Raw genomic sequence first — 27,078 nt, forward strand, 5'->3', positions numbered from 1 at the left:
GACTAACAGCTGACCTTTGCTCTCCCCAGCAGCAGGGCTGTAACAGTTGGTGGGGAGGGGACTGCCTGGAGAGAGCAAGGCTTTTAAATGAAGGTCTAGAAGAGCTGGTGGGGATGATGAGTGTCCAGCGCTGTCAGGGTGTCCTCTTACAAGGCAGAGCAGGGAGACAGCTTTACAGCAGCTTGGCCATGCCCTTACGTTTGGTTTATGACCAATAACGTAATGAGGGAGAGAGCGTAGCTAGATGGTGAGCAGGGTCTTGATTTGTCTCCACAGGGAGGGTCAAAAAGGGTTGAAACTGATTGCCCTGAGGAGGTGACCTCATGCTCTGCCATTCCTTCTCAACTTAATTGGAGGAGCTGCTAAAACTGTTGATTGACATGAGCCAAAACAGATGATTTGCAAATAACAATTTGTCAGTTGGCGTATATGAGGAAATCTGTCTTGATTCGCACACTGTAAACACAACAAAGACACAGCGTCACTGCCATTATAGTATGTGGGCATCTACCCTCCAGTGGTCATAATATTGAGTCTCTGACAGGCGAGAGCTGCTGGTCGTATATCACAATCAACCAGCTTCTCACAGGCTGATTGATGTTGCCATTTAAACTGTGCACACTCTAAATCAACCCCATCCCGTGGTCCTGGTTCTGTGCCCCATTACCAGACTAGTTCACCAAGGAAAGGAGGCATCCTATTCAGTCGTCCAGGCCCACTTCTAAATTGCCATCTTGTTTTTGTTTTTTTTCACCTCTCCGCTGTTGATCCCAAAGGTGGGGTGACGCGCCTTTTCATAAAAAACAGGCAATGAAGACAAAGTGCCAGATAGGGAGAACATCCATCACACCTGTCAGGTGTAATTACCATCCAATATGGAGTGAAAGCCTCACCTCTCTCTGTGCACAATACTCCCACAACATACACTCACATACTCTTTGTCAGAGCTGTTGGAGGGCAGGTTGAAAGGAGAGAAGATACTAAATGTCAGGAGTACGTGGATCTTACATTCCTTCTTCTTTCATTCTCCTTTCCCCTGAAAAGCATCTGCGTGTCTCTTACACGTTTAAACACTGTATATGCCCGGTGTCATAGCGAAATAGCGAAATAAATCTCAGACAATACTAATGGATTATGATTAAAAGCCAATCAATGTGGAAAAAGCCCATTAGGCATGCTGTCAACAGGCTTTGCCATGAGAAAACATGAATGCCAGATAAGCAGCAGAGCAACCGGGGCCAGTGAAAGGTTAGAGTATCTCTTCAACAGCCAATCATCATTCAGATATTCCTGCCATCTAGGGATGTCACGAGAACCGATTTTTGCACCAAATTCTGAAAACGAGACAGAACTCGTTTTTCTATACCGCAGATATCGTAAGTATCGTCAGGGCTCGAGACTAACGGCGTCCCGGGGGGAAATAATAAATGTGTTTGGGATGCAGTAAACTCACTATACCCTATTTTACCCCTGATAATGCTACATTGCGAACAACAAATCTGTGTTGAAATCGGTAGGATGAGAGCTAATCAACGTTAGCTGTTAGCTCCGTGCAGGACTGTGCTGCTTTCCGGCTGCTAACAGCTAATGCCAACTCGCTCTTTAACCTCCCGTGTTGAAGCTGTTGACGTGCCATTGATTTACTATTCAGGCGAATATCTATTGGGCCAAGGTAAATTCTAACGTTTTCATGATTCATGATGTGTACTTTTTGGCGAGAAATTTGAATAAATCCAGTTATTTTAAGGAGATGTTTTCACAGCAATAGAAAATAGATAATAGAGAATTATGACCTGTTTAACTTCCTCACAAAGCCAGTATGCAAACGTTACTAAAGGAGTGGAAGTACATGGGATTTATTGTTTTACTTTTGTTTTTTAACCATGTTATCGAATTGGTATCGTGAATCGTGGAATTTCAATTACAGAATACAACATGTCTGTTATCGTGACATCCCTACTGCCTTCTATCACTGACGTGTTGAATAAAAAGGTTGAGGATGTGCTTCATAATTTTCATAATGTGTTACACAAAAATGCAATAAGGTGGCAACCTGCTGATTACAAAAGCAAACAATTAAATTGAACTCAACTACCACAATTAAAACTTTGCACTTATGCGTCAGCAAATGCGTCAGCAGCTACAGCTACGGCTCAGCCGCAATAAAGCTGGAGGCAATTAGAGCCGACGACAGCACTGTTTATGAAACAATCCATCAGACACGTCCAGGGGCGTAATTTCTTGGAATTATCATCTGACGGCAGGCCCACAGAGATGCCATGTCGTCCCGGAACCCTTGGAAGAAAAGCTCATCAAGAAGGCTGCGGCGGATGTGAGCTGTTGTTCCAGCTTTGATGGCGTGCTGAGCTGCCTTTCTGTGCGTCTCCGCTTGGCTTCACTGAATCTTTGCTTGGACCTAAAGAAGGATGAACTAAATGGATGTTTGGTTTCCATGGAGCTCTCTCGCCCTGGGTGAGCGCATCCTTTCATCCGGTGGTGCACTTTTCTGCAAACTGCTTCATGTGAAGTTTGTTGATTATGTTCTGTATATGCATGTGTGTGTGTGTGAACACAGAGTTGATTATATAACTGCAGGGAAAACAACTCCATCAAATGAAGTAGATGATTTTTGATCAAGGAGTTCAGCAGAGACATCCCACACACAGTAACATGCATCTCTGTGTTGAATGTTTCTCAGATCAGAGAGAATCAAACCGTGCAACAGTGCAGCCTCTGTGCCTACCTTAGCTTCGGATGTGGGCTCCAGGTAACACAGCCGATTGCCCAGCCCCTCAGCAGCCAGGCAGAACTTGCGATTCTCCTTCTGGATGCAGGCCACGCACTGGAGCACCACTTCATCATCCTGTCAAGACAAAACGGACTTCAATCTGTGTGTCTGTGCACATAGACGCTGCAAGTGTGTGTCATGTCCCCAGAGAACCCCACTTGACCCACACACATGCACACACAAATTCATCGATCAGGGGAGAGTCTTGTGCCACTTAGGCCTTAAAAGTGTTTTGTCTCTGGTCATTCCCCACCACAGCAGTAGAGGAACAACAGGAGCCTGTTGGACGTAATAACACAACCCTCAAAATATATTCATTATACTAGAACCACTGTGTGGTCCTCATAGCGGTGTCACTATTACTTTTTGTGTTTGTTTGATGAGGTACTTTCAGAATAGAAAAAACAATCTTTACAACCACAAACAACAACTTGTATAATCAGATGCATAACTTGTACATTTTTTTAAAGCTAGAAATCCTGGCAATTTTGACAATATGATCTTTATTTTCAAACAAATAGTGCATTTGTATAAAGGTGTAAGAAAATATCGATATGTTTTGGACACTGTGTTGATTCTCAAAAATACTATTGATTTATAATTAATAGTTTATATGCATAGATTAATTCAGTAAATACTTTATTTAATTTGCAAAGATATGCATCATCTCAGTGTATGTGCCCTCTCAAAGTAGTGCTATGATGTTGGATGTTAAAGGGACTGTGTGTGCAGAACCCACTGTTCTGATTGCATAGAAAAGTTAACTTGTTTTACTCAGATTTTATGCATCTGATGGTGTTTTCTTTATACTATGACAGTTTTCCTTAAATAATATTTTTAAAAATGGCAATGTATCTCCTTGCTTAGTGTCGCAATATATTGAATCATAACCCCTTTATCATGATATGTATCGTATCGCCAGATTCTTGCCAATACACAGCCCTAATTTTGAGTAGCCTGATTCATAGTTTTGACAAGTGTCTTTTCGGAATTTTTATATGAGTATCAATAAACGGTCACATGTAATATCCAAGTAGTATACCATACTGTACTAAAACTATAACACTAAGCAGTCAAGTGCACACCACAAAGAGTTAATTCTAATAACTAATATATACATTTATTCCCCCTCCCTTTTTCTCTCCCCAGCTAATTGGGAGAATTTCCCGTCTTAATGTGATGATCAAACAGAGACCAACCGTGGTTGATCCCTTTGAGTCGACCCAATCTCCTTTAGGCTGTTTACTCTGTTTTATATGGTACAAATGAGGCAATTGATTGGAACGAACACGTTTAAAAAGAAAATTATGGTCTGAGTGGATTAATTCATTTATGTATGTTAAAGAGAGACATTGTGTGGCTTTGATGCTGCAGTTAGTAATATGTATGAAATTATGTGTGCATATAATTGAGCATGTCTATACACATTTTCAAACTTGACAACATAAACATTCTAAATGGGCCCCTTTGTATTTCCTGTTCCAAAGTTTGTTAATTCAGTAGCTGACAGGAAGTAAACTTGGACCAAAGCTGTTGCCCTGGCAACAGAGTGGAAATGAAAAGGTCTATATTTGAGATACTTCTGGATATATTTATCTAAGGGTAATTTCACAAGTCACTCCGTTTGGCTAGTCTGAATCAAAGTGAAATTGATACTTTTGGTGTGTTTTACAAGATTCGTTCTTTATTCGTTTTCTAAAATATTTGCTGAGGGGTGTATGTCATCTAAAGACCTCCCACTTCTGTGCAGAGAATCGCGGACTTTGATATATTGCTGTCGAAGGTTTTCCACTTCGACTCTGCACTATTTAGCGTATTCTGTGCGTTCTCTTTAGCCCAAATGTCAAGCAAAACATCGGACTTCTGGAGAAGTCCAGGTCCGTCCCTTCCCACTTATGTTAACCTGTCGTTTACCTGTGTCCATCTCAACAAAAGCATGCATGCAGCCTGTGTTTTGGTTCGCTTGGAAACGGTCCACCAGAGTTCGAATACTGCTTTCACAACCGTCCAAACGAACCGCAGTTCGATTAAAGCGGATTAAATGTTGTCTTGTGAAATACGAAATATCTTGTCGGGCTTTGCACTTCGATCCAGTTCTTTGTCAAGTCTAAAATGTGAGCACAGTAAAGCTAAATACAGTATCACTAGAATCTAAATACAACTCTCAGAAACTGAAAATCTATATTTTCTATTCATTTTGGCTGTTGATATTTGCATTAGAGAATTACAGTAAGTGACTATTGGACAAGCATTTTAAAGACAATATTAGTATCAGCACAAACAGCCATTGGTGTAGTGATAATGAAGGACTTCAATGATTAACAACAAGATTATCTATTGCTTTTCAATAGAAAGGAATCATAAATAAATAAACAATTTAAATCTTTAATGCAGATGAGCCATGTGGGTATTAAGCTACGTTTTTCTGTCTTTGTGAAGGTGCATCAATTGTAGCAATTACATACGTTAGCAAAGGCAGGTGTAGTAGAGAAAAATCCCCCCAATATGCATCCTTTTGGGAGAACAAAAGCCGAAAACAAACATCTGATGCAGCTGTTGTGTAAATGGCTTGATTATGTTTATAATGTTGGCCCTGTAAATGCTGAATTGGACATAGTTACTCTTCTGGATAGCAGAGCAAGTGGAAATCTGCTGATATGGGCTGCTATGGAATGGGGGCCAGCTGCATTATTTAATGTGAGGGGGATTGTGCTGAGAGCAGAGTGCAGCAGTAGTAGTAGTAGTAACAGTAAAGCACTCCATTATAGTGTAGCATGATGCTCGACAGAGAGAGAGAGAGAGAGAGAGAGAGAAATAAAGATGACTAGCATCTACGTGTCACTGAGTGCATGTGCGTGTACAGCTTTGTTTTTAACATTTGTGTTTTTTTGAAGCAAGGCATGAAAATCAATATGACAAGCCTCGGGGCCCTCAAAACGCACGCATGACACTTCTCTTTCCAAGTTGGTGCTCACGTGTGCCTCAGATGTGGTCATGGGAGAGATTCTAATTCCAAAGCACATTGTGAGCCTTACTCTATGAAAATGAAAATAGGGGTGTCCTTCATGATAATATTTTGTAATGTGATAAAACGTTTGTCTTATGATATTAATGACTCGTGATTAGTAACATGCTGATCTATTTATCATGACATCAGCAAAATGCATGGCTGAAAGATAAGGTTTTTTTTCTCTATTGTTTCCTGTACCACTACAATATACTAGGGCTGCACAATTCATTGACATTTTTATCGAAATCCCAATATGGCCTACTGCAATTTTCATTTGTTAAAATCACAATATTTATTAAAGGCGAAATGTGTGTCAAAATACCATTTTTAAATTCAATATCGTCGTGCTGCAGAGATGTCCTGGCGTACAAATCATATTCTACAGGCTTAATAAAACATCTTCGTTTGACACAGATCCCTGCAAAAATCACACCATAATCATTTAATATGTTTTTCAATGAAAATGAGAATAATGATGTAAAAAAATTTACATTTCACATTAATATCACAAATGATATCGCCATTGCATTATGAGTCAAAATAATCGCAATTAGGTATTTTTTCTGAATATCATTATCACAAAATAGTGTGCAATGTCATAATCTTATTTTTAAGCAACATCGCCATCATCGTCCATCATTCTAAAATACAGTATGGGATACATACTGTATGTGCAGTAGGAAGCAGATAATTTATATAACTGTAACTTGACTGCTGTAATTGATTGTGTCATTCATGGGACTGTTATGGGAAAGACTTTGGATAATGCTATCAGTCTTGGATCAATATGAAAATGTTATTCAACTCAGATGCAGATTGAAATGAATAGACCTCTATGGTGAATCAACACACGGCTGGGTTGGGACATGCAATCAGTCTCCCTATTGTGGAAGTGAGCAGAGGGTTTATCTGGGCAATATAAGGACGGTATCGATCCACGCATCACATTCCTGTCTGTCTGAGTGCCAGGACGCACACACACACACACACACACACACACACACAAGCATCTCTTTAATCAGAGAGGCTAACTCTCGTGTCTCTGGCTCTGTCTAGCCAATGACTGGCCCTTTCCCCCCGTCTCACCCCCGGACTGAAGTACAATTACGTATCATTGTCTCTCTGTGTCTCATCCTCCCTCCGTCACCAACCCCTCTTACTCACTCGTCCCCTGCTGCACCTGGCTGCTACAGAGGAGGAGGAGGGGGCACTGGCTGCTATCAATCATTCATAAAGTGAGCCACTAAGTGTTGTCAGTCAGACTGGATGGAAAGAGGATGCTCTCCTCGATTTGGAGATGGGTCAGTTTACAAAATCTGAAGAAAACATCAGACTTTAGGGGATTCTGCTACTTTTGGCTGACTGAATGCACAGATCTCTATGGCAACAATGAGAAAGGTCAAGCAGAGTCAGAGCGCTGTATAGAGAGCCAAAGAGAAACTGGAACTTTCTGGTTCTGTCATTTTGTAATAATGCAAATAATAAAAAAAGACGAGAAAGAAGTTATGTTGTGTGGTTCACTTTTTCTGTCTATACTGAAACAAGACCAATGCTGTGTCTCAATCTGCGTACTTCCATACTTACACTTGCTATTTTGAGTGCATATGTGCGTTCACACTGAGAAGTACGGCAAAATGCAGTGCACTATAAGTACCCAGATTTTGTACTCAAAACAGACAAAACGTTGAGCGTGAAACGCCGGACACTTCTCACCCTCAACGGTCACCATCTTTGCTACATAGCGAAAGGGGAGGGGCCACCAACCTATTTCAAACTTGTGAAAATGGCGGGCTAGGAAGCTGCAGTGGTTGCGTTTGAACGGCAAACTAAACAAATTTAAGTTATACATGTGGTTTTTTTCACCAAGTACCACTATACTGTAGTCGGATAGAAGCCATAATTGGGTTAATTTATCCGTCAGAATCGAGTTACTGCCGATACAACGGGATGTCCGTGGCTATCACCAGCTGATCTGGCGAGCTTCCGGTGAGTGCACAACAGCCGTGTGCGATTTGAGACAACACTACCCTGTGGAAATTCAGTTCTGAATTCAAGTATCTGAATTGAGACATAGCTTATAGAGTACAGCCACACTAGCCGCTCTGTGAGGTTGTATTATGTCACAGCGGTGCTAACAAATATTTACCTTGTACACCATCTTACTTTAGCGTGTTACTAAAGTGATTACAATTCATCTACGCCCCTAGTATGGCTATAAAAAAAACTCTCAATGAGATTGCATTGACGTGCAGAAGCTCGTGGAACAACGGCCAGCCCAGATGTGACGTCAGGGCTTCAGCTCTCTACATATTAAAGAAAACAATAATTCATTCAGCTGTCCTTAAACAATGTGAGAAGTGAGCGGAGTCTCCAAGGGCACCTTGAGATTGAATTTCATCATAACACTCCCCCTCTCATATAGTACACTCACTCTTATTCCTTTGTTCTGTGCAAAGCCAGGCATTTGTCATCTCCACTGTGTGTATGTGTGTATATATGTGTGTGTGCACAACAACAATAGCGTAAAACTCCTATGAGACTTGTGTGAGTAACGCTGGAGCATATCAATGAGTGGGCCGTGATGACAGCTCAGCTCATATTCTTGGTTTCAACCAATCACGCTCTGAGGGAATAATGACATTGGGGGAGATTTCTGCATAGTGACACGTCGGCATACCAAAGGTCTCCTCAACGAGGCTGCAGTGAGCCAATCAACCAATGAAATCAGGCTGAGATGAAAGACACGTTCTCCTGTAAAACATTCAAATCCTGAGGGTGTAAACCTGCCAGTGCTGCCCTACAGGCCTGACCTTGTAGTGCTGCTGGTATGGACTTTATTAACTGATAATACTGCTTCTAAATAAATTATCATTATTGATGATAGTGAGGAGTGATTACAGAGGTTAGAGGCACGTAATGGGTTGTTATGGCGTACAATAATTTAAAGAGCATCCCTTTTTCTCTCATTCTCTTTTCTCCCCCAGCTCATTTTTTTTATGTAGGTATACTATGCATATATACTTTTTGATTCCAGTCGTCCAGGCAACAAAGATGAGAAGTCCAGAGTTTGTGGAGTGTAACTGATTCTGGTGAAGGCTTCCTCTTAAGTACTGGAATAAGTAGGAGCAGTGTGAACCAAAACGCTCTTGGGAGGAGTTCGAAGTGTCCAAGCCTTTGGTGAGAAGAGATTTCCGCAGGTAGTGCAGTGCAGTGCATGCCATCAGTTCTCTCTTGAAGAGAGACTCTTACCACCTTATCGTGCACTGCGCAGGGCTGCAGTGCTTTGGCAATGTGTTCTCAAGTACATCCTGGAGGCACTACAATAACTACTGTAAAGCTGGAGTCACAAAATATCTACACACACAAAACACAAGCTGGAGCGAGAGAGGAAAACAGGATTTTTCCTGAGCCTGGGTGTGATGGCGACTGAATTGCGCCAGTATTTCATGTGTTGCTCCAATGCCTCCCAATAAAGGCTTGTATTACCACTGCTTGCACTATGTTACACCCAGCACTCATGATATTACCATAGCTCATCTTCTTTCATGTGAGATATGCTACCTCACGTTTTAAGCATCAATGCTGCAGAGAAAATAAATACTGCATGATAAGGACTTTGGGAGTTGGAATGTTACAACTCCCATAGGACAGGCCCAACATGACAAGTAGTGTCATCATTAATGTGTCTCCCGTTTAAATCAAATGAAAGAGATTTTGGCTTTTAAGATGCCTTGACACCCGACCGACGGAGCCGCAAGCCCTGAATCCATGTCAACATGTTCTGTCGCCTCCTTAAAATATGGTAAATAAAGCTTGCACATAAAGCAGAATTGCAAAAATTGCAATTGTTTATATGCATGCCCGAGTCTTACAAAACTGCATTGGTGCGAAAAGCTCTGCAAATATAAAGGAGTTTATAAAGAAAAGGCAATTACACCTCTCGTTAAGAGGAAATTGCCATTGCTAAGTATGCCCCATCAAAGTAAAGGCTTGTGGTGATAAAATCCAGACTCCACTCCTGCAGCTGCAGCAGCTCTCTGCTCCCTGACTCGCTCTTTGAGGTCAGATTTGCTCTGTCTTGTTCGGCTTGATCCCGTGCCAAAGACTCAAAAGCAAACTGATCCGAGGATGGCACCGAGCGGCCCTCTGGGAGGAGGTTGAAGGGTATGGCAGCACAGAGGAGAGGAGAGGAAAAAGGAAAGTAGCAGGTAGATGCACCGCACACACACACACACACACACACACACACAGCAGTCCACAGCACTTGCCTCCACTTGCCTTTGTCCCCGTGTGACACCGATCTACAGTGTACTGGCTAATAAGTCTCCATCATCACCAGGGGCCTGCTGCCAGCCAACGCTGTACAGAGGCTGGCTCACACGCCGAGACTTTGTTCAGGACAGATTGATACAGCTGGTCGAGCACTGCAGAACAAAATACAGCTGGGCAGTGGTTGCACCCCCTGCATGCTTTCACTCCCGCCTTGTCTCTCTCCTCTCACTCCCACTCACACAGAGTAGGTACAGAAAAAGTCCAGGTGTTTCCCACCCAGGCCTATTGGAAGGCTATACACAGCAGTAACAGGAGAGGAGAGGACTGCAGTCTATAATGACGCACTATTAGAAACATAGGGGAATTAACCATCTGTTAAAGCCTCCTGGTCATGTTATAGGTGTAGATTATGCATGTTAAATATGATGTAACATTATGCACAGTACATTTTTATTCATTTTAGGAGGGGCATCATCTACCTCTTGAATCATCAGGATCCAAAAGGATTTAGGACCCTGTCAAACTGCATTATATACAGTAAATTGTGAAGTGAGGTGCATACCATATTCCTTTCCTGCCATCTTTTTCTACGGTATAATGATCCTATGATGTCAGATGATGGATGATGTTAGACTGTACTCTTATGTGGTGCAGTAATGCCTGCATTCATAAAGGATTTGCAGTCCAGTTTAATATATCACTTGGCCCTCTAAACTTATTCTTGGCAGTTATGCTGCAGCTTGTGATGTTACAATGACTTCCTGTTTATATAGTCGACAGCTTTTGATTGGACGGTGCCACAGGTGTTTCCTTGCAACTAATTAAAACATTACTTAAGTGTTCACTAGCCAGAACTTAAGAAGGACATTACGTACAAACGTACTAATGGATTTGTGAATAGCTGGTCCCTCATACTGTATTAGTTAATGAGGATCAAATCAAGGTCACGTTATTAGCACCAACACTTGGACTGAAACTATTTGCAGGACATTAATTGTAGAGTATTTCCTTTTTCCATCTTATTCTATAATGGTCCTCCAGTATCAGAGGAAGCACAAGAAATGTTTCCTCCAGAATATTCTGGTAGATACTACACATTCGCTTTCTGCTGGCTTACTGTTGAAGTGATTCATAGACTTTTATCTTAATGCTCTCTCACACTGTGTGTGTGACACCAGCAGAGATGGAAAGAGCAAAAGAGAAAAAGAGAACGTTGGACTAGAGGAGCAAAGCTTTGTTCTCATGAGTCAGTGTTGCTGTGTAAACGGGAGAGCTAATGCTCATCTTGAGGCAGAGTGCTGAACATGCTGCAGCCCCCAGAGCACAGACAGAGCGATACAGAGAATGAAAGGCAAACAGAGCTATAGAGAGCACCAAGAACTCACACACACACACACACACATCATTAATATCCACAGGCCAGAGTGACACTATAAATTAATCTCGACATCTGTTAAAATTTCAGCCTCCTTTAAAGGCTTTGCTAAGGGTGCTGAGGATGACAGTTTTACAGCTTGTTATTGAACAGTGTCAGTGGCCAGTCCCTGGCACTAAATGCATGCAGCTGCATGGTGGACACCACTGGCATAGATACAGAATGTAGTTTGGAGAATCACTAAACCCATTTGTCATTTGTACACAGTGGCTGCTATGCACTACATACCCAATATGTTTACTATTGTTGTACATACTTTTGTGTGAATTAACAGCACTATGTTTCTTTTCGAAAAGCACTGACTGAGCAGTAATTTACGTCGTCACTTCTCGAGAGCCTCCTTGCCGGCTGGAGGCGCGTAACCATGGTAACCCGTTCCAACTTCATGTGACCAAACGATGATTTGTGAGAATCATAAAGTCTGAATTTAGACAGATTTAATTCCTTTAATTTAAAAAAATATATTAAATCTAGCAAAGTGAAATCTTATACTTACACTTAAATTGAAGCGTTATTGACGTTACAGAGCTGTCCGTCATCTTTGTCGTCACTACCATATTGCATTGTAGGATATTTATGCCGCCATAGTGTACAGCTTTAGCATACTGTAATATTTTACCAGAAATAGTATGCATTTGGTTTCATACTAAGGTTTCGGACATACTAAAAAAATCTCAAATTGTTTTAGCGTACTAAATAGCATGTTAGTATGGAATTTCAGAAGTAACCAGTAAGCTGTAAATCTAAACGTAAAATCTGCAAATATTGGATCAGGTTTATTTATATATATAATTTGCAATGTCTCGATGGATGTTACAAGCCCACATCAGTAACAGTTCCTGTACAATCTCTCTACTGTACACCAATATCTACAGCAACTCTTAGTATCCACAGCTTTTTGCACTCTGAAAAATAACTTAACTACAATGTTATCTCTCAATTTCAGCTTGGTTTGGGGTAGCTAATTGGCTGAAAAATCCATTGATGCACAGTCGAATTTCTAAGAATAAATAAACAAGAAAATACTGGCAAGGCGCATCACAATAATCTACTCTGCGGTGGTTCAATAGTCCCATCCATATTTGTTCCTCTCAGGTTGTTTGTGTGCGTGTAACAGTCATCTGGTGCATATTGTGCTTCAGACCGCACTGCCTAATCACTGTAGGCAATCTAATTACACAATCACCATACGCTCACACTATACAGCTGTGAACAGCAGCAACCATATGGACAGAGGCAATCCATCTTGGAGATTAGACGGGTATGGCGATCACTGTGAGCCAAATAGCTCGGGGTGAAAAATGACTGCATCTTAAATGGCACAGAACGTTTGAAGCTGCTGTTAGCTTTCCAATGCAACAGTATATTAGAGCGTAGACATAAAAAGAAAAGTTACAGTGTTAGTCCATTAAAAATGAGGGCTGCTGCAGGTCATGTGAGGAGAAAGTTTATAAAACAAGTGTGACTAAGTGAGCCCCGCAGACGGATCAAATCCCTCCCAGGTCTAGAGGCATTAAGCCGGTCTGCATGCTTCACCAGCGAAGGAGCAGCGGAGGGAGGCTGTAAAGTATTTCATTGCACCTTGCAGCATTGCTTCTCCTCCCTGGCGGTGGCTTTAATGTGAAAGGCTAAGTAAGCATTTTCATCACTTCCTTGCTTTAGGCTTCCACTGTCCATACTGTTGAACAAAAAAAAAGGAAAACATGACAATGGAACATCTCTGTAATGTCTTAAAGTGCTTTGACGTGAGGCAATGCAACAACTACGGAAGAAGATTGGGCTAGTATTGCATTTTTCCCCTGACTACATGACGGCATTGGGGATGCTAAGGGGCAATATGTGACAGCGCTGTAGCTGGGGCTTTGCACTGGGGGGAACAAAAGAAACTACTTCTCACTCCCTCTGCTTCCTCCCCACAAAGTAACCTCAGTTACCAAGGGAATTGAGATTTTTTTCTGTGGCACAGAGAAGGGAAAACAGGCTGCCTCTACTTTCTGACAAGCAACGTGTTGTATTTTTAGAGGAAGAGCCTTCTTGGAGCTCCAAAGGGAGCGCAGCACTAACAGGTGCATCTGTAACCATCCTGCGTCCAGGAGGCAAAGCCTGACTCACAATTTCTACTGTGTGACGCTAGAGAGAGAGAGAGACGGAGAGAGACGGAGAGAGAGAGAGAGAGAGAGACGGAGAGAGAGAGAGAGAGAGAGAGAGAGAGAGAGCGGTGTGGAGATGGAAATTATTGCTTTCAGGTCACGAAAGTGCAAGTACTGTATATGTGACCTAGAATATCAAAGGGAGCAGTGATTGCAGGTGTTACAGCAATGACACATCCTATGTCATGACATTTTCATGTCAGTTTAATGTCTACTGTAATGTCTCCCTGCCAGTGTTTTAAGCAATAGTTTGACATGTGGGAGAAATACGCTTAACGGTATTTAGTTTCTTGCTGAGAGTCAGATGAGACAATCAATCACCACTCCCATGTCTCCATTAAACATGAAGCTGGAGCCAGGAGATGGTAAGCTTAGCATAAATGAGAAACAGAGGATATAGCTAGCCTTGTTTAATTTGTATAAAAAACGAAGTGTATAAATGACAACTTGCGGTTGGGGTTATGTGTAAAACAGATTATTTGCCAGGAGCAGTGACTTCCTGGAGTCAAGGCAATCCATAAACTAAACAAACAAGATATATAACGTGTTAATTAGTCCGCTTTAGAGGTGCTAGCTTTACCTTTGCAAAGAGCCAGGCGAGCAGTTCAAGTATTTATGCTAAGCTAAACTGCACTGCTAAGCATATTTCTCAAAGCTGGGGGGAAAACAACTAACCTGGCTCTGTCCGAGGTAAATAAAAATCTGCCAAGCACCTCTAAAGCTCACTAATTAAACCATTATATCTTGTTTTTTTGAATCCATACAAAAACCCAATGTGTAAAATAGACTTATGTGCTGGGGCTATTCCTTGGTCTGGCCCGTGAGTTCCTGGAGTCTCATCAAAATGAGATATAAAATGTTAATTGGTGAGTTTTAGAGAAGTTAGCGGGAGGATTTTTTTCACCTTTGAACAGAGCAAGGCTCGCTGTTTCCCCCCGCTAAGCTAAGAGTGTGTTCCAATCCGCGTACTTCCGTACTTACACTTACTGTTTTGAGTGCATAAGTGCGTTCACACTGTGAAGTATGGCAAAATGCAGTACACTCAAAGTACCAGGATGTTGTACTCCAAACGGTCAGATCGTAGCGGAAGGGGCGTGACCACGACCACTATTCAAACATACGTAGATAACAGAATAAAACAATACCATACGTAAACATACCGGTGTATTCTCAGCCAACAGGAGGACACATCGTAGACGTAGGCGACGACGTTGGAAACGTAATTTTCACTCTGCTTTCATTTTTTTCTACAACAAAGCAGGCAGATATTTTGGCGTGTAGCGAGCCGCGGTGAAATGTTGCGATCGTCATTTCTGGTCAGTGCGCTGCAGAGTATGCGACTTGAGACGACCCTACCCCGTTGACATTTACGCACTACTCAAGTAAGTACAGAGTGCACACAGTGCACTACATTGAAGTGTACATCAGGAAGTACGTGGATTGGAACACACTCTAAGTCTTTACGCTAAGATGCATGTAAGTTAATCATCTGCTAGCTTCAACTTCATATTGAGCATACAGACGTAGGAGTAATTCTGATATTCTCATCTAACTCTTGCCAAGAAAGACATGGTTTTATATTCTAACTAGATTATCTGTTCAGAAAACTGGAGATATACATGTTAGAAATGATGTTCTTTTATTCTGTTCTGCAGACACCGAGACGGTGTAACAGGATTACACTTGTTCCCTATATATGCAATAACGGTGATCGCAGTGTCAGCTTCTCCGGGATAAAAATACCCATTGTCCTTTAAGGCCTGACCTGACTAAAATTCTTCAGAGCACTCATCCACATGCTTGCACAGAGGAAAGCTGAGATTGAACTACAGCGGAGACACCGCTGTGTCAAACTCTGTTTGTTCAGGGACTGGTGATGAGGCCCAGGTGAAGAGTTCTGGTGTCAAAGCTAAACCACAGCTGAGACTCGGGAGGGGGGGAAAGGATCGCACAAGAGGAGAGAAGGCAGATAGAAGGAGAGAGTGCTGAAATAGTTTGACTTGGTGTCGATCGTCAAATTTAGGGACACGTCAACCTGAGCGACGTGTCAGGAAAAAGCAGGTGGAAAAACAGACATCTCACCTTATCCGGGCTCAGAGTCAGAAGGCAGCCTCTTGTAAGGCAATTTTTACTGCATCAAATATCAACCTGCAGCACTCTGTCTGATTTGTCATATATTTCAGGAAGAGGCCATTAGGAGCTTGGTGAGGTACTTTTGAAGTGTCAGCTCCTCAGCTATACTGCCACAGAAACACTTCTGTAAGTTGGGAGGGAGTGCTACCGGGGGCTGTGAAAAAAAACTGAGCAATGCTGCAGAGATACTCAGCTCAGTGGGGGAATAAAAAAATGCTCCACTATCTCTCTGCGTTTCCCTCACCTGCAGGGCTAGACACAGTTTCAAAAAAGCTATGGTATAATGCCATGTTGGCAGGGAATACCCTCGAAAAATTGCAAATTTGTTGGGCACTGATGAGGGTAACGTGGCTTTAATATGAGCTGGCATGCATGTGTCATTATGAGTATCCTCGCTAGTTCATGCAACCCCCCATGAATCTTCAACCCTGCCTGCTGGCAAGGCAGGATAGTGCATTTCTTTATACCACACATCGTTGACTCTGCAGCAACAAGACCCAATAAAGAGGGTGATATCTTCTTGTCTGTGCTGGCGTGGTGCAACGCAGAGGTTGTTAAAGACGTATGAATCTTTTATGAGGTGGGAAACGCCACCGTTGTCAATATCAGATGAAAAGGCCGAGACTTTGGCACCCGCCTGGAGGGGGAACATCACTGGATTTTCTCAACACAGCAATTGTTGTAGCAGCGGATGCACCTATGTGTGAAGATCCTGCAAATTACTCAATTACACAGCCTCAGCGAAGTCAATAAGATGCTTCACTAACATGCACCGGTGGCACTGGGAGTACATCGCCCACAGCATAACAATCCGGGATTACATTTTCAGAAGACTGTGAAGGTTTGCTTAAAAAACTCAACTCAACACTTAACTTTCTCCTACAAAGTGAGCCTCAGCAGCAGCAGATTGCGGCAGTAAACACTCCTCTAAATGGCCTATTAGGGGCACAGTGGGGACACAGAACATTGGACATAATTACGGCAGATACCAGAGCTGCATTATGTAGGAGGAGAATGATTCACAAGCACGACCAAAAGTAGTGAGCGTTTTAATTTTTATACCTGGTAAAATGTTTGAATAACCGACATTGTTTCTGTGGTAACAGGGCTGTCGGTCGCACACGTACTGAAATCATAAAATGTTTCAGTTGCACAACATTTACTGTGAAAGATATGTTCTCAGGAAGTGAACTAATAAATATACTTCCTCTTGGTTTGGTTGAAACTGCATCAGCCCCTCATGTTTAGTACATAACTATGTAACTGTGTTCATTTGAGTTCCATCACCAGGTGTCTGCTCTACTACACGAGTCTGTCTGTCCACATCAGTAATTACAATAGATCTTCACAGAAAGCTGTACACTGTTTGGTCAATATCTGGCAGAAAGTTTTAAATGAGCCAAACTTTTTCTCGCTGGATGGATTTGGAGCCAACCCTGCAGCAAATTAAAGGGGGTGATTCTCTGGTTTGTTTTGGGTATAATGGGAGCAAACAGTGACACCTTGGAGGAGGATGTAGTTGATGCGGTTGATTTGCGACTCATCATCAAATGATTGAGAAAACAGAGATAAAACTGAGAAAGCCTGACAACACCAGTAGTAATAATGGGTTTCAGAGCGCAATGGTGCCATTGTCGCGTTGTGTCTGAAAGAGTCTTCAGTGAATGAGAGACAGGGAGAACAATAGCAGTACTAAAAGAATGAATAACTCAAGCAGGGGCAGACAATTTTACGCCAGAGGGGCGAACTATTCTGTATTCTTTCCTGAGAATTAAAAGTAAAATTTAAATATTTAAGTCACCAGAATGCAGGAAACAAAGTCTCTGAAACTCACATTTTTGTCTACAACAGCGCCCCTAAAGCTCACTTAGTAACATTTTACATGTATATATTTTTTAACATTTTGACAGAGGCCATTTCCCCTTGCTTCCAGGCTTTATGCTAACCTAAGCTAGCTACATATCAATGTGTCCTTTAAGGTCAGGGCAGGTAATTTGATCAAAGGATGTGACATCACTCAGGTAAACCATTTGCAGTATTTTGAAATAGGGATGATGCACCGATACCAGATTGGATAACGGGCCGATATTGACTCAATTAGCTGGATCTGGTATCTGTGACAATGGAGCCGATCTATTCAATTTAATTCTATGTATATATACTATATACATTATAGACTTGAATTTTAATTGTTGTTGCAATAAAAACGTTTACACTTGAATTGTAATTCCTGTTAATTTTAAAGATTTTTTAGCAAGTTGCTGGTGTACAATTTGCAGTAAATTTCAATCTATGTATTTATTTTGTTACCTTGTTATTTTGTTTTACAAAGTTAGGAAAACAACGTTTAAGTCAAGGCTGATGTTGTTTGTCTTACACATAAAAATAATGATCCCTGTCACTTCCACACAGTGAGGCATGCAGCTTATTAATTAAACACTGGTATCGGATTGATGCTCGGTATCGGCTGATACCAAAGCCCAGGTATCGCTATTGGTATCAGGATTGAAAAAGATCGGTACATCCCTATTTTGAAAGTAAAACTAAGTCAACAGCCAGGGCAGTGCTACCATGGATGTATTAAGAGAACTGGACACAGCGTTGGAGGCGGGGCCCCGTTCATTCCTATGAAAGTTGCTCTGTGGCGCATGAAGCCTAAATGGCTCGACTTCCGTCTGGAAAAGTACCCGGATCTTGGGCACATGGGACATGCACAGTAGCGTCCGCTCTGTCACATGACTCGGTCACGGGGTCCCAACGTCACGCCGTCGCTACGGCTGGCTCTCCTGCCTCGGTCTGGGTCTCACTAACATGAACGGAGGAAGGGAAATAACTCTGGATTCAGCTATTAGTGCGTTTTACAACTTTAAAAACTAAATTTTTTTAAATAAGGGCTATTAGAGTGTTCGTACTGGAAAGTTGATTCACCTCAAAATAAATTATCCACTGAGTTACAGACGTCTCTTTCCCAATGTAAGTCTATGGGGAAAAGTATTTTTGGGCCCAATGCATCACGTGACTGACACGGAAGTTGCAGTAACGCCGTTTGGCCACTACGAAAGTCGGGATCAACGACCGGCGCACATCCTGGGTGCTTGAGTGCTACGTATTATGAATGTACCTGCACTCATCTGCTCTGAGTCATAGCGAAAAAAGAGATTATTTTAGAGGGAAAGGTGAGAAAACAAAAAAACAGTAAAAAATTTGGAGGGAACATATGTTCTACTACCAGTGACTAACAGATATCCACAGCCTTTTGGAGTACAGCATATTCAGAAATACATGAACGTGTGAGCCAACATTAACTGCCAAGAAGTGATGGCAAAGAGAAGCAGAGAAGCAGAGAAGCAGAGACGGCCCTGCTAGCTATGGAGGAGGCAGCAGCTAACAACAGGTTAACAGTGGCTGCTGCTAGTGGAGCCTGTGGCAAATGCACACATGGTATTTTTGAGGTAAAATTTAAACGAGATGGCAAGAGGTGAAAGGAAACAGAGAACAGCACCAAAGCTTTGAACCAAACAGCGGTAGTGCTAATGTACTGCAGGATACATAGAGCTAACCGGCTAACACAGCGTCTTCTAAGTAGATGTGTTAGATATTGTGCTCAACATATGCTTCAAACATTAATTTGGCTAGCGTGATGTTACACAGATTTCCTAATATAGCCTCCATTTCCAACAAGATGAGCAGCCCTGTTTGAAAGTAATGTAGTGGTGTGCAACAATGTTATGTTTGCATGTTTCCTGTATGCTGTCGGTGGAGCTTCTAGGATTAATTACACTGCATTGTTGTTGGTCCAAAGCAGCCAACCGTGGATATCAGGAGGTGGCCAAAGCACAAAAGGAGCTACAAAGAACCAAAAGGGCTATGACTCATCGACATCGGTGCTCTTTGTAAAGATAAGGGAGAAAAAACATTTTGCCTCTGAATAAAGTGACCTGTGCCAGGAAAGGATTGGTCTGTGTACAATAGCTATTGTGTCCCTGGTGGGAATCACAATTAACTTATTGTACATAAACGGGTATCAAATAAGTGGTTGTTGTTATTCATTCACTTGAACAAGTATGTCAGTCCAGTCCAATCACTTGTCAGGAAGCCTTTCTTTATGCAAATGCTGACATATAATTATTAACTTTCATGAGTTTTGATGAAGCGTGAAAGTTTGTTAGGCATAGATTTGCATACGATTTTGAAAAGTAGTAAATGTGTCTTGTTTTAACTTTTTATTTCTGATTACAGACAGACTTGAACTGTTAATATAGTTCACTTCAGTAAATCTGGTTATTGTTTTCATTCAGATTCTAACTAGATATACACACTATAGTGTGAGGGATGAACTCATATAAGTCTTTCTCAAAAGTGGCTTGACACTGATCATCACTGAAGCATGGCACAGTTAAGGTGTAATACTTTAATAGTTGGGGTTTAACATCTTTTAATAATTAAATAATGTTGACGCTGGCTACATGAAAAATAACATTGATGTTGTATATGAGGAAATTTTTTTATATGATGAAGTGTTCCCACATACAACAAATTGAGTTTTCTGCATTGTTTAGTATAAGTTTACGCATGACACCTCTGAATTAATTTATCTTTGGTTGTTTGTCGTTTTATTTTTTTGTTCATGATTTGCTTACTTACCTAGGGAAACTGTCTTGGGTCAAGGAATGTATTCAACGCTAATAACACGTTAATGCAAATTCATTTTAACGCCAATAATTTCTTTAACGCATTCACACAACTTGCAATTTTTAGGTTGTACCAACCATGTCATACTAGTTTGTCGTGAAGGAGGCTAAATAACGCTCCAAACTTAGACTCATTTTTGGCAAGGAAAAACGTATTTTCAAAAGGGTCCCTTGATCTCAGACCTCAAGATATGTGAATGAGAATGGGTTCTCTGGGTGCCCACGAGTCTCCCCTTTACAGACATGCCCACTTTATGATAATCACATGCAGTTTGGGGCAAGTCATAGTCAAGTCAGCACACTGACACACTGACAGCTGTTGTTGCCTGTTGGGCTTGAGTTTGCCATGTTATGATTTGATTAATGCAGTACCTGTGAGGGTTTCTGGACAATATTTGTAATTGTTTTGTTGTTGTTCCAATAATAAATATACACATACATACATTATAAAGCAAGCATATTTGCCCACTCCCATGTTGATAAGAGTATTAAATACTTGACAAATCTCCCTCTAAGGTACATTTTGGGCAGATAAAAAATGTGCGATTTATTTGCGATTAATCGCGATTAACTATGGACCATCATGTGATTAATCACGATTAAATATTTCAACCGATTGACAACCCTACAATTTAGAAGATCAGTTAATGGATTGTCAGCACTGTCACATCAAGGCTTGCCCTCCTCTGATTCTATAGTTGCAAACATCAATGGCAGACACGTTGGAGGTCTACAACCAAAGAGAACAGAACAACGGGGTCTTCTTTGGGAGGAAGCTTCCTACACTGCCTTATTAAACATTCATGCTCTGAAACACCAGATCAATCAGGCCTGCTTACTGCATGCAACTGACATTACTGGAGGAAATTTCTTCATTTGGTGGCACGATCAATAGCTCATTACCGCAGCTTTACACTGGGTTGTCTCTGGGCAGGCCTGCTGGCTTAATTCCCTCTACATCACAGGCCTATCTTATCTGTCCATCTTCATCACGCAACACAGAGAAACAGCATTCTTCTGAACAACACTGCCACACTGAACCTTACACCAACTTACTTTTCTGCAAGTTGAGCTTTTTGAATGAGCTCTCAGGTGATGTTAATGGGAGATATGAGGGAAATCAATACTGCAGTAGGGATTTGAAAGTATATGTGCAGTGCAGAAAAAGGGTATGTATTTGATCAATACCAGGCCTTATACATGATGATATAACTTTGCATTCTGAGTAGTTTTAAATGCAACTCGTCTCGGAAAAGAACCACTATAAATCATTTAATTTCACACTTGCCCTTGACAGTATGTCAGAAATAAATCAATTATCTAGAAATAAAGAGAGTCTTTTTCTGCATCTAAGAAAACATACAGTATCAGCTGGTAAAAACATATGCAAAAAAAAAAAAACACTAGACAAGACAATATTCCCTGTCACAATTTGCATGAAAAGATTTTTTCATGATATCACTTCCTCACAAAGTTATTTCGGAGTGAATCTCTGCGGTCAAATCTATACCATAATGCTCAAAAAAGCCTTTTGGTCACTGACGAAACTGAGCCATTACTTTTTTTAATTCAACCATGAAATGACGGCAGACCTCATCATAATAACATTAAAGCTCCCCTCCTTAGTGTCAAGTAGAATACGATGATGTGCTGAACTGAATTCCCATCAGCGGGAATAATTTCATGGTGATCTCTAATAATTATACACAGGGCAAGTGACAGAGTAACAGGAGGAGCCAAATATGGAGCGAGTCGGGCGTACTTGTAGCGCTGAAACCATGCAACCAACAACTTAGATATAGGACACACCGGAGAAATTAGTTTTTCGGCTTGTGATGAAAGGTCAGAAATAACCTGGAACACTTGGCCTAACTAAGGATGCTTCTGTACAGTTTTATAGTGCTGCACACTGCAGATCAAGGGCACCTTTGGTTGCCTCTGGGTCAGCATGGAGCTGTTAGATGCAGCCTCCACTCTCACAGCATCTCTCACATCACCATTTCAATATACATAGATACACATAGTAGCACATGTCAATAGCATGCAAAGAAGCAACGGATCACAATGGGTATGAGAAGAATAAGAGCCACAGGGAGATGACGAGAGATAAAAGCAGGAAAAAGTGAAATGCAAAATATGTTGAAAGGGAAAGAAGAGCAAAAAAGAGCAACAGAATAACAAGGAAGAGACACCAAGCATGGTGTTCACAGAGGCATAAGTGGCTGAGGAGGCAGCAAGCTCTGGCACTGGTGTCACAGGCACATCGCACAGCCAAAATTAACACTTCACTGCTTCACCATCTTATGCGTTTTCTTTGATGTGGTTAATGTTTTGGTCTGCCGGTTTGGCTCGTTGCATCACATCTGTGCTGCCGCACTGACAGTCATCGCCTGGATGCAAAGTGAGACCGGTGCCTTCTTCACATAAACAAGCCAAACGCTGCCACAGTGCATTAGTCACAGCCCTAGTCTGGCCTTTTCAAAGTCGCTACTCCCACTCGAACTGCTAATAGATCACCGGAATCTGATATTTCGCCTAGCGGGGATCCTCGCAACAGAGAGCAACGTGTGCGCCTGTGTGCATGGATGGTCACACCGCGGGCTGTACCGTTTTTACTAATAAGTGGCCTTCTGTCAAGAAACAACGAAAAAGCAGAGTGAGAAAAGAACAAAAGTTTGTGACGACTCCCTCTTCTTTCTCTAATGGCCCAACGCACAGTAGGCAAGCAATTCATTTGGATAACTACTCTTACGTAACGAGCAGCCATAAGCTGATATTTTATTCAATATACTGCTTATAATGAAGCCAGTGCTGCTAGAGCTTGTGCATCTAAGGACATATCCAATTTCCAAACAGGACAAATAAAGTTCCTGTAGAATATGCAGCCTTATTAAAGTGTCGGTGCGGCCCCCTTGCCACCTCTGACATTAAACAGCAGTTTTTTTTCTGCCTCTCCCAACTCACAATCAACACTGTTCCTCTTCCAGTAACATCAAATTACCCACGGCTGAGATACCCTCGCTCTTTCCCCTCTCTTCCTTTCCTTTCCTCCCACTGAGTTGGCTTTATAGGCAGCAGTCCGGCAGGGGTAATTTCTGCTACCACTCCAGGGAAATTACTTTGTGCTGTTGGAGAAAAGGCAGTTTGTGAACTGCTTTATCAAGCTCCTTGACTCCAATAACAAGCAACATTTGGATGCCGGCAAAAAAATATATTGCCTCTACATATCCTCATACTGTTCGCCACTTAGTGCCACCGATGTAAAAGCAAGTTTAGAGTGTGTGTGTATATATATATGCATGTATGTTTTTGAATTGACATATGTGCATCCAATTGAGCATTTGTTTCTGCAGGACTGACTTCAGTCATGTACTGTAGATAAATGTATATATATATGTGTGCATGTACTTGTGTATCTGTTCTGTTCCTCTACACAGAGTAGTTCAGCCGTGCCTTGCTGGGACTGATGAATAATTTCTGCACTGTGCTCTGCTGTGGCACGTCTGGTGCAGCCTGACTGCACCACACAGCTACAGCTCCGCATTTGCATTCAACACACACACACACACACATTGTCACACTCATGAACACCGAGCTCGCTCACTGCGCCCCCCCATCCCAACACCATCCAGCCTGTCAGCTGCTTCCCCGTGTGGAGGGATGCAACAAGCTGCTGCTAAGCCCTTTTTTTAAAAGCAACAGCAGTTTCCTTTTAGTCAATGGCATCTCAATTCCTCTCCCCGCGTCACATCTGGGGGAAAAATACTCTAACAAAATGGGAACAAAAAACACTCAAGCTAGCAAAAACGATTAAATCCACAACTCTCATGAGGCTCAAAAAATCCTGATTGTCGATTGGTGGCATTTAAGTTCAAACCCAGAAAAAGAGGAGAAGTGGTGCTGAAATGTCAGCTTGTTTTTTTGAGTGGCAGGCATGCTGATGTGGTGACCTCTATGTGCTGTGGTTAAAAGGTTGGGGGGCTGTGGGACAAATAAGGACGAGGTATCAGCTTTTTCTGAGTGAAAGGAAGGAGCATTTTAAAGATCACTGCCATTCCTGAGGATAGGCAAGCCTTTCAGTGCCAAAACACTGCCATATAATCAAGAATCCATCACCTGCTGTATGTTGTTTATCTGATACCTAAAGCTAGTGTTATGAAGATGCATGTGTCTGCTTACATCTCTGTTGACACTGTTAACTGTTGGGTTGATTACTAAGAAACATTGCCTTGTAAAAATGTGTTTTGAAACCTGGACATTAAAAAATTTCTATAATTTACATAAAAACAAGAACATCCCTGTCTCCGTAACAATACAGCAGGTTGCGCATCTGTGAGCAGCTTAATAAAAAAGGGAAACCACAAGCAGCAGTGCCAGTGCTATGTGCAACCAAACACCTCCTACTGTCTCGGGGTCTTTCTGGAAGACCTCCAGCGCTCGCTCTGCTCCTTCATCTGTCCTAGACGAGTGTGTATTTTCAGACATGATATGCCTCTCAATGCATTTTACCATAGATGAGCACATCATGTCATCATCTATCTTTGTCAACTGTGGAAAGTGTTCCTCTCTCTCTCTCTCTCGCTCTCTTTCTCTCTCTCTCTGTACAACCACTTGCCAGACATTTCCAATCTTAAACACTCATTTTCAGCTTAAGAAATGCATTTTTAATAAGTGGCACATATTTTCACTGTACTGTCAAGACAAGAGGAGCAAATAGTCTGCAGCTTGTTTAATACTAATATTAGCCTCTTTTTTATGAGCATATAATACAGCCTGTTTACACTGGCTTTATGTCCAACAAGTAAGACATGCATTCGTAACCTGGCTCCGGTGCAGCAATACTGTATTTATTACAAAAAATGTTCATGTGTATAGACCTTTGCTTACCTTTTTTGTGTCTCTTTTGCAATGTAAATACTGTAAATCTACTGTTACGGACATGTGCAATAACATGCTGATTACTCTGTGCAATATTTATATGATGCTGTGCAATAATTATATAATTATCTGACGGTCACTTTGTGCAATAATCTGGCAAAACTGTCATCTCATCAATATACATATTGTATTTTTATATTTTATATTGTATTATCTTTTATATTTATAGTGCACTCTCTTTTTTATTGTATTATCTTTTCATTAGCGCCTATGGGATTGTCACAATCTAATTTCATTGTACTACACAATGACAATAAAGGGCTTGAATCTTGAATCTTGCTGCTGCACAGGAACCTTTGGTGACTGTCTGGACCAGGCAGTCTATACACTGCACGTTTTGAATATATTATAAAACAGCATGCACACTGCACACAAGAGATTTAAGTGATGCTACAAGAACAAGTAATTAAGTCATTTAAAGTTAAATCACAGTGTTTTGTACTGTCAACCTGTCTAGACAATTGTGACTATACCAGCAAGGTGCAAGGTGCATAATGTAAGTTTTACATGGGACATATAGTGCTGTCAACTTCTTGAGACAAAACACACTGCAGAAAAAGACAATAGCTTGTCAAGCGATGCGATGCGCAAAAAACAATAGAGCACTATCACCGCCTCTAACATCTGCAAGAGGCAGAAGGGTTATCAAAGGCTGGAGGATGCAACAACGACTGGGAGGAAAGACAAGTGCACAACAGGCAATAGGATAGTAATAATCACACATGCAAGGTAAAAACAGAGCTATTTCCACAGACACCAGAGCTTCAAGTGCAAATGTACTCACAGTCCTGAGGAACTGGATTTCATCCTCTCCTTCTCCACCTTCAGCCATGGCTGCAAAGGAGCCTGTTCAGACTCGGCAAGCCTCCGCTGGCTCCTCTCTCCTATCGATATTAGCATATATAGCTAATCCACGGCCATACAGCGGAGGAGAGAGAGACTACCGCAGCATCTGTCACTCTGTGCTCAAACCCCACTGTGTGCTCAAGCACAGCCCGGAGGAGGAGGAGGAGGAGGAGTGTGTGTCAGCATCGGTAGGGACGGTGTGTGGAGGAGAAGCAGGAAGAAGCAGCACCATGAAGTCGTGTAGCCGAGGTAACAGCAGCGGAGCGGGGTCTTTATCTGCGACGTCACCGGCAGACCGTGTTCATACAACCCGGTGAGGAGCAGGCGCGAAGATTCAAACAAAGAGCATTAAACGCGTTGAGATAATCACTCAATTCAATTCAATTCAATTAAAATGGCTTTACTGGCATGACGTCACGCTGTGCATATTGCCAAAGCATATTCAAATGATGAAAATTGATTTCTATATATAAAATGTAAATATATATATATATAAAATGTAAATATATATATATATATAATGCCTAATGACACAAAGGCACCTTCATTTTTTCAGATTACCTTTCTCATGCACTACTGTCAGGATATAGTGACCATTTTATAAAAATAACTTTTTTTTAAATCACATTTGCTCCAGTTCTTCCATTTTAATTTGCTTCTTTATTTATCTTTGTATTAAATCCCTTATTATATTATAATTTTACCTTTTATTTATTTATGTGTTTATTTTTATTACATTTTAAATGTATTATTTTTGCATTAAATTTGTATTTATTTTCATTTTATATATATATATATATATATAATGTATATGT

The 27,078-nt window shown here is 41.5% G+C and overlaps 1 protein-coding gene across 14 annotated transcripts in view; it reads right to left on the bottom strand.

The window, feature by feature from the left end:
* LOC141783828 (ryanodine receptor 3) overlaps positions 1 to 26,544 on the bottom strand; it is a 121,381-nt gene extending 94,837 nt beyond the window's left edge. For 13 of the 14 annotated variants that reach the window (XM_074661371.1, XM_074661372.1, XM_074661369.1 and 10 more), the window contains exons 1-2: positions 26,202 to 26,544; positions 2,744 to 2,863 (exon numbers count right to left, since the gene is read on the bottom strand). In XM_074661371.1, coding sequence (XP_074517472.1) covers positions 2,744 to 2,863; positions 26,202 to 26,249 — 168 coding nt within the window. In that variant the 5' untranslated portion in view covers positions 26,250 to 26,544. The remainder of the gene's footprint in view (positions 1 to 2,743; positions 2,864 to 26,201) is intronic. The other variant, XM_074661370.1, reaches the window with a different exon arrangement.
* Between the last annotated feature and the right edge of the window lie 534 nt (positions 26,545 to 27,078).

Source organism: Sebastes fasciatus, chromosome 15, assembly GCF_043250625.1.
Source record: "Sebastes fasciatus isolate fSebFas1 chromosome 15, fSebFas1.pri, whole genome shotgun sequence".
Classification (NCBI taxonomy): Eukaryota; Metazoa; Chordata; class Actinopteri; order Perciformes; family Sebastidae; genus Sebastes; species Sebastes fasciatus.